At 37.2% G+C, this 11,211-nt stretch overlaps 1 protein-coding gene across 1 annotated transcript in view; it reads right to left on the bottom strand.

Moving 5' to 3' along the window:
* Positions 1-11,211, bottom strand: part of cad (carbamoyl-phosphate synthetase 2, aspartate transcarbamylase, and dihydroorotase) — a 36,316-nt gene that overhangs the window by 21,506 nt on the left and 3,599 nt on the right. Inside the window, exons 5-20 of the mRNA XM_016294599.1 lie at positions 10,538-10,759; positions 10,217-10,405; positions 10,050-10,130; positions 9,530-9,751; positions 9,209-9,397; positions 8,998-9,122; positions 8,768-8,901; positions 7,805-7,917; positions 7,432-7,682; positions 7,066-7,312; positions 6,857-6,955; positions 6,393-6,617; positions 6,064-6,246; positions 1,835-2,053; positions 1,558-1,725; positions 1,283-1,465 (exon numbers count right to left, since the gene is read on the bottom strand). Of these exons, the coding sequence (XP_016150085.1) occupies positions 1,283-1,465; positions 1,558-1,725; positions 1,835-2,053; positions 6,064-6,246; positions 6,393-6,617; positions 6,857-6,955; positions 7,066-7,312; positions 7,432-7,682; positions 7,805-7,917; positions 8,768-8,901; positions 8,998-9,122; positions 9,209-9,397; positions 9,530-9,751; positions 10,050-10,130; positions 10,217-10,405; positions 10,538-10,759 (2,850 nt within the window). The remainder of the gene's footprint in view (positions 1-1,282; positions 1,466-1,557; positions 1,726-1,834; positions 2,054-6,063; positions 6,247-6,392; positions 6,618-6,856; positions 6,956-7,065; positions 7,313-7,431; positions 7,683-7,804; positions 7,918-8,767; positions 8,902-8,997; positions 9,123-9,208; positions 9,398-9,529; positions 9,752-10,049; positions 10,131-10,216; positions 10,406-10,537; positions 10,760-11,211) is intronic.

Here is an 11,211-nt window from a genome sequence, read left to right as displayed (position 1 = left end):
ACTGCAAACAATGCGCTGTTACTTTAATGCAGTGCGCAGCAATAGACTCGGTGTGGAAACGATCTCTGCACTGCTGCAGCGCCCCCGCTCCTGAACGCACTGCCGGGCCGCAGCTGTGTGCAGTGAACGCTTTAATCCGTTAACATGAGCGCGGAAAAAATACGCACCACATATGCACCGCAAACGGAGTAATGTGAATCTGACATTATGTGTGCGCGCTGCGCTGCGAGTGTGCATGAGCGCACAGTCTCCAGGAGAGCTCGCGAGCACTGAATGGTTAAACACTGGCAAGAATTACAAAGTAATGCAATTTATAAACTTTAGTGACGATGTGACACTGCCTTGATTGTGCAAGTGACAATTCCTGTGTCAACTGTGCAGCTCGCTTATAGACAGACGTCATGTGTGGTGATTTGAAGCCATTTGCGTATTTTGAGAGAAAGAGAGAGCGCGTGCGGTGATTCACTCACGAAGTTTGTGAAATTACGTCTCACACAAGGTTTTCAAATTACTTTAGAAGTTCTTTAATGAAGAAATATGAAGGGGAGTACCTCACCTTCAGCATTATAATTATTTCACCCGTGCCGGACAGAGACCGGCACGTGCCGCTGCATATCATGCCAAACCTCTCACGGCAGAGTCATCAGCTTGAGATCGTTTTTTTTTTAGATCGGCCTTTTTAGAGGCCGCCGATCAATCATCCCAACTTGATCATCGGCCAATAGTGATCGGTAGCAGATCAATCGGAGCACCCCTATTTTTTACATTCTCTAATAAAAGTGAGAGTGAATGAGCAAAATGTGCACCACTATACTACAGTGTTGTGGGTAATTTCCAGGAACTTCCTATGTAGTTGTTAATATGCGTTTAGATGTGTTGACATGTGGATGCTAAAGTGATGTGTGAGGTAGCTAGAACATTGCTAGTTGGTTGTTTACTTTTTAGTTGAAATTGCCCTTTAATGCCACTCCTTCGATATTAATATATGCAATTTGCATTATTAAAAAAAGTTTTGCTCGTTTTATCACCGACCAGGTAAACATTTGAAGTCAAAATGCATTAAACTAAGGTAAACATCACAAACCACATGATTTATGGTATATTTACCTGTGGCACAAACAGCAAATTTTAGGGTTAAGGATTTGTTAAGTCATATCCTTATGTATGCAATGGAATAAGCAATGGTGATGAAATTAACAAACCACAGCTTTCAGTAATGGGAATATGAAAATTAATAGGAGCAGACTCAAATGAATCGACTTGCTGTAAAGTAAGCCATTACCTTATAAGTACCAATAGTGAGGAGAATATTCTTTTTAGGGATTTTGAAGCCAGTGCTGAGCATGGCTTTTAGATAGGCCTCATAACGGTTTTCCCCGAAGCAGGCCACTTCTCCAGTGCTGGTCATCTCAACACCTAAAACCACATCTGCTCCAGCCAGCCGTGAGAAGGAGAACTGAGGAACCTAAGGATCAAACGCAGAGCTTATGTAGATCTTAAATACTGAGATGGTTAAAGTGTTCCCATTAAAAACAGACATCCCCGAGATTTCAATACCTTAACTCCCACAATGCCAATCCCCTTCATCAGCCCAACAGCCTCAACTTCCTTTCCCAATATGACTCCTGTTGCTAGGGCAACAAGATCCACACCAAGTGTTTTGGACACAAAAGGGAAGGAGCGCGAGACTCGCACGTTGCATTCTATCACCTTCAGCTGATCATCCTGTTGACAAACACACATGATTTAGTTTCAGCACCAAATATTATAAAATGCACTCATCCTAGCTAAAAAATTAAAAAAATATATATTTTTTTAAATAATGAAAACTCACCTTGGCAATGAGCTGCAGGTTGAAGGGGCCGGTGACCTGAAGCTCCTGGCCGATCGCGTAAACGATCATCTTAATGCGCTCCATGGTTTTCTGGTTGATGTCTTGAGGAGGAGTCACCAGTGTGGCATCTCCAGAATGCACCCCTGCGTTCTCCACATGCTCAGACACCGCTATGGCAATGACCACTCCGTCACAGGCCACAGCATCCACATCTATTTCCTGAAAGCAAAATATCTCCATCAAAAAACATTGCAAAATTTGACAGTGCAAATCCTGCCACCACAATAGCTTTAAATATCTAACACAGCAATACTACTAAAGAGTACTACAGGATTCAAATTACACATAAGGATCAGTGTTGTTATCGTTAACGATAAAAATATTAGATGAAAAACTGAAAATACTAAAACTAAAATAAAACAAAGCTAAATAGAAATAATAAAAACAAAAAGAAATGAAAGGTGAAAATAAAGTTAATTAAAAATATTAAAAGCTATAATCATATATAAATAATATTAAAAAGGATGTAATTTTGGGTTATCCAGATTTTCATTTTATGGCTGAAAACCAAGAAATGGCTGATATTCTAATTCGCTATTTTGTCTACAATAAAATAAAAAAAATGCACTAAAATCAATCGTTTTAAATGCTAAAAGTGAGTTTAGGCATTATAAGTTATAGTATTGAAAATTAATATTCATTTTGAGAATAAAGGTAAACTCAGTGGTGTAATGTAACGAAGTAATAATACTTTGTTACAGTACTTAAGTATTTTTTGGGAGTATCTGTACTTTACTTTTTATATTTCAGCCAACTTTTACTCCATTACATTTCCTAATTAAAACGTATACTTTTACTCCGATACATTTCCCTGAAGCATCTTCGTCACTTGCTACAAAATAGTCAGAAGAACACTAACGGCAAGAAATCAGGTTTGACGAATCAGTGGTCTGGTGCTTAGAAGTTAAGACTCCTAAAAAACACCTTTGCTCTTGTGCAAACAAGTGCGCGGACAACCGCGGATGATTTCATTTTCCACTCAAGTCGAAGCTGGGGTGTGCTGTGCGATATACAATATATCGTCTGCAGTAATGGTAAGTGTTCTTGTAATGATGTGCCATCTGACATTATCGAGTAGAACACCAAATCACACAGAGAGTGCACGCACGTGATTTATTGGTTTATTAAAACTCAAAATTCAAGGCATTCTGAATTGTAGGCGGCAAAATGCTTCTGTATGCTTTTATATTTATATAATTTAATATAGTTAACTTAATCTATATCACACAAAGAGTACCGTTTTTCTGCAGATATCAGCATGATAACAAATGTAATCATTTTATACAAGTTCAATAAAGTTAGCAATAAGTAACTTACATTTTGCCAACGAAAATTGTTCCAAACAAAGATCACAGCACTGTTCTGCATCTTTGAGCAATGGTGTTTACTTATTGAATGAATCAGCTTTTTGAACAAATCGGTTGAATGAATGTGTTGAGTGAATCACTGAATCATTTAAACACTTTGTTCCTGAATGAATCAGCCGTTTGAACGAATCTGTTGAATCTCAATGACTCACTCATTAACGGTCACTTGCTGTCACCTACTGTTGGTTTTAATTTCACATTTCGACTTTTTTTTTTTCATGTTTTAAATCATTTCAAATATCAGTATTCAACGTTTTATGTTAAAAACAAAACATTATTTATCCATCTGTAACTGCAGGTTAAAGGCATCCATGCCCCCTCTGAGATGGCCTACATTAAACTGTGAAGAGCAGGCAAAAGCACGCACATCGATCTCAACTGGGTGCTCGACCAAAAAACAAGTAGAAATATTTTAGACGCAAAGTCGGCAACACCAAAGCTCCAAAAGTATCAAAAAAAATATTTTTTAAAAAGACTGTCGCATAGCATATGTGACGTTTCGAGCACGCAGGCTCTTCATTAAACTGTGTAAATATATCTAAATGTTATTTCAGATGCAGATTCCAGAAATGATTTCTTATGTTGGAATGAAAGACACTAAGTACCGGATGAAGAGCTTCTTATTCTTAACCAAAGATATAAAATGGAAGAAAGTTTAAACTGAACACAATCTTGCTACTCAAGCTATGTATGAACATTATTTATATAAATATATTTATTTGCTTTTACATTTTGCATTTACTTGTACTTTTACTTTCAATACTTAAGTACGAAAAGTATTTTTTTAATCTTAAATGTACTTAAGTACAATAAATATCACATACTTTAAGACTTTTACTCAAGTAATATTCTAAACAGTGACTTCAACTTAGGCCTGGGCGATAAAACGGTATTGATATTTATCGACGGTACACCTTCTTCACTAACAATATAAAAAAATCTTTGATATAGTGCACGATATAGGCACGTGCTATGAGTGACGCAGACAGCACACACAAACACCAACATGAGGGCTGTGCCTGCCTGTGATGAGGAGATAGGAGTAAAGAATGAATATTAGTCGAATTTAAAATAAACCTTTGCATTTGAATGCAAAAATAGTACAATCCAATGTTAGATGTGTGTCAGGGAGCGTCATCAGCGGAGCACAAAATGCAGTGATGATGCAAGTGACGTTGTAGTTTAATGTTTTGTTAGTATAGCCCATGAGAAGAGCAGTTGCTGCGTTATTCAATCAAAATATTGGACGATATAAGAAGCTCAATGCGGAGAAGATCTTGATTAGGTTAAAACCGAAACCAAGCCATTCACACAGAACGTATATTCAGCGCATTTTCTAGACGGACAAATATGACTGCTGCACTCGCGTCACACAGAAGAGATGTATAGAAAGTCATGCAAAGTTAAAACGGTTTAAACTTTTAGAAAACACGTCACAAATTTGTGAAGGTTTATTCCTGTTCACTGCGTCTCATATGTTTTTAAAGACAATCTTTGTGATGGGCGATTCGGCTCTTTGTATTAAGCAATGCATAAATACATGATGCCGTTTTGTTCAATTGTTTATGCAATTTACAAAATTATATTTGATCTATATAATTTAGACTTAATGCACGTTTTTTTTATAGACCATTACTTCCTTGCGTTGAACATTTAAAATGTGCTGCATTATTTTGCTCATTGCGCCCTCCTGTGGCCTCGGGAGACAAGCCAAAAGTTTAACCTATTTAATCTGCATATAAAACATTAGAAATTAGATATTTGTTTAATTTTTATTTAGTTTTTGACTGTCAAAACAAAAAAAATTTGATGTTTGTCTCAAATGGAGTTAATTTAAAAATACAGTGGTTACAAGTAAACATTTTTTTCTATTGCTCTTTGTTAATTGTTTATGCAATTTACAAAATTATATTTGATCTATATAATTTAGACTTAATGCACGTTTTTTTTATAGACCATTACTTCCTTGCGTTGAACATTTAAAATGTGCTGCATTATTTTGCTCATTGCGCCCTCCTGTGGCCTCGGGAGACAAGCCAAAAGTTTAACCTATTTAATCTGCATATAAAACATTAGAAATTAGATATTTGTTTAATTTTTATTTTGTTTTTGACTGTCAAAACAAAAAAATTTGATGTTTGTCTCAAATGGAGTTAATTTAAAAATACAGTGGTTACAAGTAAACATTTTTTTCTATTGCTCTTTGTTTTAAAAAAGGTTATTAAAAAAAAAGTTTATAATTATCAATGCCGAACTATATGAAACAAACATTATATCTTTGATACATTTTTTAGCTATATCGGCCAGTCCTACTTCAACCAAAGTCATTTCCTGAGTATGGCTTTCAGGTACTTTATACAACACTGGGTAAACTAAAATGTAAGAGATAAGAGAAATGAGTACGAACAAGTAAATATAATATGGACTGACAAACAATACAAAAAAAATATCCAACATCAGTTGATTGATGGCTATCATGTAATATAGGTTGTATATAAATCAGTCAAATCAGATTTTTTCATGAAATCATGCACTCTCAAACTGAGCAACAATAGCAACTAGAAAGACAAATCAGGACTTGAAAGTTCTATTGTGTAATATTCACACCGCATGTAACATCCGTGGTGAATGAAAAACCTGTTCAAACAAGCAATTTTTTTATTTTGTGCCAACTAACAGCATTACCTAGTAATTAACTCCCATCTCTCCCATACACACACACATGCATTTTACAGTTAACTGGAACTGCCTGAAGGTGGGAGCGGTTTGTGCAGACTTAAAATGCTGTTTTTAGTGACTAACCTTGGCCTCCTGAATGAATTTGGAGATAACAACAGGGTGCTCCTTTGACACAGCAACAGCATTGTTGAGGTACTTTTCCAGGTCACTGTCCGCGTAGGCTACATTCATAGCAGCCCCGCTGAGAACATACGATGGCCTCACTAAGCAGGGATAACCCACCGTCTCACAGAAACCCACAGCAGACTACAAGAGAAATGCCAAGGGGTCATTTGAAGTTACAAGCAGAACTTATGTCTTTCTTTGGTTATTCATGTCACACTACACTTCCTTGGTGTGTAGTCCTTGGTATTCCTTAGAGTTGAATCAAATGAATTATCTTTATATCTTACCTCAATATCAGACAGCTCTTTCCATCTGGGCTGGCTGATTCCTATGGTGTCCAGCATCCTGGAGAATTTGAAGCGGTTCTCCGCAGAGTCAATGAATTCAGGCGAGGTGCCCAGGATCCTGCACTGTTGCCTATGCAAAGACATGGCGATGTTGTTGGGCAGCTGACCACCCATGGACAGAATAATTCCTTCTGGGTTCTCCATCTCATAAATGTCCATCACCACCTGTGATTAAAGGCAGGCAAATGCAATAATTATTATATATTTATTATAATAATCATAATTAAATAAAATATACTAATTGTAATATTTTTATATTATTTTCATAAATTTATATTTTATTACATGTTTTATTGTTATTATTATTAATAATAATAATAATAAATCATATGATTAATTTTAGCATTTATAAAATTTTACTAGCATACATTTTGTTAGCATTTTATTAACATTTAATTTCTTACCTCAAATGAGATCTCATCAAAATACAGTCTATCGCACATATCGTAATCTGTGCTGACTGTTTCTGGGTTGTAGTTCACCATAATCGTTTTGTATCCCATCTGAGAAATGAACAGTTCTCAAATACACACTGAAATTTCACTAAATAATGAATTTATGCTTCATTTTAAGCCACATAAAAGTCAGTTTTTCCTTAATACGGATAGCTCACCTTCCTCAGCTCCATAATACACCCAACAGCGCACCAATCGAACTCCACGCTGCTTCCAATGCGGTAAACCCCAGAGCCGATCACCATGACATGGGGCTGCTCGAAAACCACATCACTTTCTAAGCCGTGATAGGTCAGGTACAGATAGTTGGTGTGAGCTGGCCACTCGGCGGCCACTGTGTCAATCTGTTTGACCGCTGGAAGGATCTTCCAGTCACGTCTCAGCTTCCTCACGGCCAGCTCAGTGCTGCAGCAGGGGAAAGAGCAGATTTAGCTGTCTACTGCAGCCCATATTAACTATTCTTTGTAAAAACAAGTCTAGAATTGACAGTTGTGATTTTCTGCATCAGCAGTTTTTCCAAGTACCTTTGCACAGCTTGGGCGATTTGTTTGTCGGAGAAGCCCAGCTGCTTGGCTTTCCTCAAAACCTCAGGTGGCATGGCACTCTCATCCCGATTATATGCCTCTAGAAGTTTCTCATGGTCTGTAATGTTCTTCATCTTGTGCAGAAACCAGTGGTCTATCTTGGTCAGCTCATAGAGCCGCTCAACAGTGTAGCCGGCATACAGGGCAGCTGCCAGAACAAAGATGCGCTTGTCTGTGGGTGTCTGCAGCTCCTTGGATATGAGAAAATAATATTTCGTTTTTTGTTTTCATGTAGGTTTTTAATCAGCTTGTTGCAAAAAAAATTGCATCTGACATGGGGGTGAGATGGTAGATGTGTAACTTCATTACAGACCTCCTCAGACACTGGTTTGATGGTGTGGTCGAAACCAACGCAGTTCTCATCCACCATTCTCAAAGCTTTCTGGAAGGCCTCTTCAAAGCTGCGGCCAATGGCCATCACTTCTCCTGAGATGGAAGAGAGTGCTGAATGAGATCACAACTCACTGGATATGAGAGTTCAGAAAATGTAGCACCTTCTAACTAAACAGACTAAAATTTGGCTTTTTCATTGCCATATTAAAATTCACAAAGTATTTTAATACACTTAATTACTTTTTACAATTAAACTATACACACTATGCTTATTAAATATGCACAAATTTGAATTTAAAAAATATATATAAAATGCAGACTGTTAACAGTCCCTCTTACAATTACCATCAACTTGGTTTATTATTACGCTTCCCAAATGAGCAAAATAAGGATGGTGCTAAAGAAATGCTAATTAAAGTAACTGCCGAAGCAGATATAAAAATCAATTACATTTTTATCATTTAAAAAAAAAAACAAGCAACAGCCAATGAAAAGGCTGTTAGTTGTTAAATATTGTAGTAAGTAAAAATTGGTAAATCCAACCAAAACCCATTACTTATGCCTGTTGCACAAAACTCCTATAAATGTAGTTGCTATTGTATATGAGATTATTTTAGCAGTTTTTATATAGCATTTGTTCATATTTTAAATCATTTTTATTGTAATATTTTCAGTTTTCATTTTAATTTTAGATTAGGTTTTAGTAATTGTGAATTTATAAATCCTTATTTTTTTTATATTTCTAATTAGCTTTACATTTTTTCAGTTTCAGTCATTTTATTACTTCAAATATGTGTTTACATTTTTCCATCTAATATTTAGATTTCATTTTATTTCAATTGAAGACAATTTTTTATAGTTTTAGTTAACAATCACACTGGTTTGAGAATTACAATACACAGATTTGTCATGCAGTTTGTTTGTTTTTTTATAGGAGGCTCACCAACGCTCTTCATGGAACTGCCAATTTTAGTGCTGACTCTAAGGAACTTGCTCAAATCCCAACGAGGAACCTTCACCACACAGTAATCCAGACTGGGCTCAAAGTTGGCTGTTGTGGAATTAGTCACTGAATTCCTGGAAAACAGTGACTTTTAAGCAACTTTGAAAAGAACAACACTTAAGTGTACAATTACTTTCTGTATAACAGCAAATTTCAATGAAAGAACTCACTTGAGCATGGGCAGAGGGATTCCCAAGCCGAGCTTAGCGGCCACGTAGGCCAGCGGATAACCTGTGGCCTTACTGGCCAACGCAGAGCTTCGTGAGAGACGAGCGTTGACTTCAATGATGTAATACTGTCAGGACACAAAGAACGGGATTATGGCTTGATCACTGCTTCCATGAACTAATTTTTCCAAGATTATAAAAGCGACTGAATTACCTGCTCAGATTCAGGATTCAGAGCATACTGAATGTTGCACTCTCCCACAATGCCCAAGTGGCGAATAACTTTGATGGCCGTGTTTCTCAGCATATTGTATTCATAGTCATTCAGTGTCTGACTAGGAGCCACCACTATGGACTCCCCAGTGTGGATTCCTAGAGGATCAATGTTCTCCATGTTACAAACCTAAATGGAAAATAATCTAATTAGAAAAGAACAAATGGTAAAACACGTACTGGTAAAATGTGAAGGAATGTAGGTATAAATGAATAAATATATCAGTATAAAAGGGAAATCACAGCTCTAGGTGCTTCGTACCGTAATGCAATTGTCATAGGCATCCCGCACCACTTCATACTCTATTTCCTTCCAGCCTTTAAGTGATTTGTCAACCAGGACTTGTGATGTGTGGGCAAAGGCTTGGGTGACCAATGTGATCATCTCCTCTCTGTTATTAGCAAAGCCTGAACCCAATCCACCAAGGGCAAAAGCAGACCGGACCAGAACGGGATAGCTGAGTCTTTCAGCAGCAGCCACTGCCTATAGAAATCACACAAAAAGTTGGACCATGTATATAATACAGAAATAAAGGCCAGTTTACATATATATATATATATATATATAAATTAGGGTTGTAACGGTTCACAAAATTCACAGTTCGGTTCGATGCAGTGGTGTCACGGTTCGCTACGTTTTCAATACAACAAAAGAAAGAACCGCCAGAGAAATTTTCTTGATTTTTAAAATGTTTTAATCATGATTTGTTACGGTGATTTGTTTTGCCCAGAACTCACTTGAGCATGGGCAGAGGGATTCCCAAGCCGAGCTTAGCGGCCACGTAGGCCAGCGGATAACCTGTGGCCTTACTGGCCAACGCAGAGCTTCGTGAGAGACGAGCGTTGACTTCAATGATGTAATACTGTCAGGACACAAAGAACGGGATTATGGCTTGATCACTGCTTCCATGAACTAATTTTTCCAAGATTATAAAAGCGACTGAATTACCTGCTCAGATTCAGGATTCAGAGCATACTGAATGTTGCACTCTCCCACAATGCCCAAGTGGCGAATAACTTTGATGGCCGTGTTTCTCAGCATATTGTATTCATAGTCATTCAGTGTCTGACTAGGAGCCACCACTATGGACTCCCCAGTGTGGATTCCTAGAGGATCAATGTTCTCCATGTTACAAACCTAAATGGAAAATAATCTAATTAGAAAAGAACAAATGGTAAAACACGTACTGGTAAAATGTGAAGGAATGTAGGTATAAATGAATAAATATATCAGTATAAAAGGGAAATCACAGCTCTAGGTGCTTCGTACCGTAATGCAATTGTCATAGGCATCCCGCACCACTTCATACTCTATTTCCTTCCAGCCTTTAAGTGATTTGTCAACCAGGACTTGTGATGTGTGGGCAAAGGCTTGGGTGACCAATGTGATCATCTCCTCTCTGTTATTAGCAAAGCCTGAACCCAATCCACCAAGGGCAAAAGCAGACCGGACCAGAACGGGATAGCTGAGTCTTTCAGCAGCAGCCACTGCCTATAGAAATCACACAAAAAGTTGGACCATGTATATAATACAGAAATAAAGGCCAGTTTACATATATATATATATATATATATAAATTAGGGTTGTAACGGTTCACAAAATTCACAGTTCGGTTCGATGCAGTGGTGTCACGGTTCGCTACGTTTTCAATACAACAAAAGAAAGAACCGCCAGAGAAATTTTCTTGATTTTTAAAATGTTTTAATCATGATTTGTTACGGTGATTTGTTTTGCCCTGTTTGAATCAGTTGGAAATGCCTGCCTAAATGCTGCGGGGATAGATTGTAGAGTGTGTTTATCTCCTTGTTTTCATCTAGTCCCATAATTTTGATATCGATAGGAACAATATTTTTAAAAGCCTCAAACTGCCAAGAAATCCCACAACAGATGTCTGTACCTACAAACTTCTGAAAAATGAATTTGCCAAGTCTATGAAACCTCCT

The sequence above is a fragment of the Sinocyclocheilus grahami genome, unplaced genomic scaffold (assembly GCF_001515645.1).
Source record: "Sinocyclocheilus grahami isolate Dianchi unplaced genomic scaffold, SAMN03320097.WGS_v1.1 scaffold321.1, whole genome shotgun sequence".
NCBI lineage: Eukaryota > Metazoa > Chordata > Actinopteri > Cypriniformes > Cyprinidae > Sinocyclocheilus > Sinocyclocheilus grahami.
This window is presented reverse-complemented; position numbering and strand designations above follow the sequence as displayed.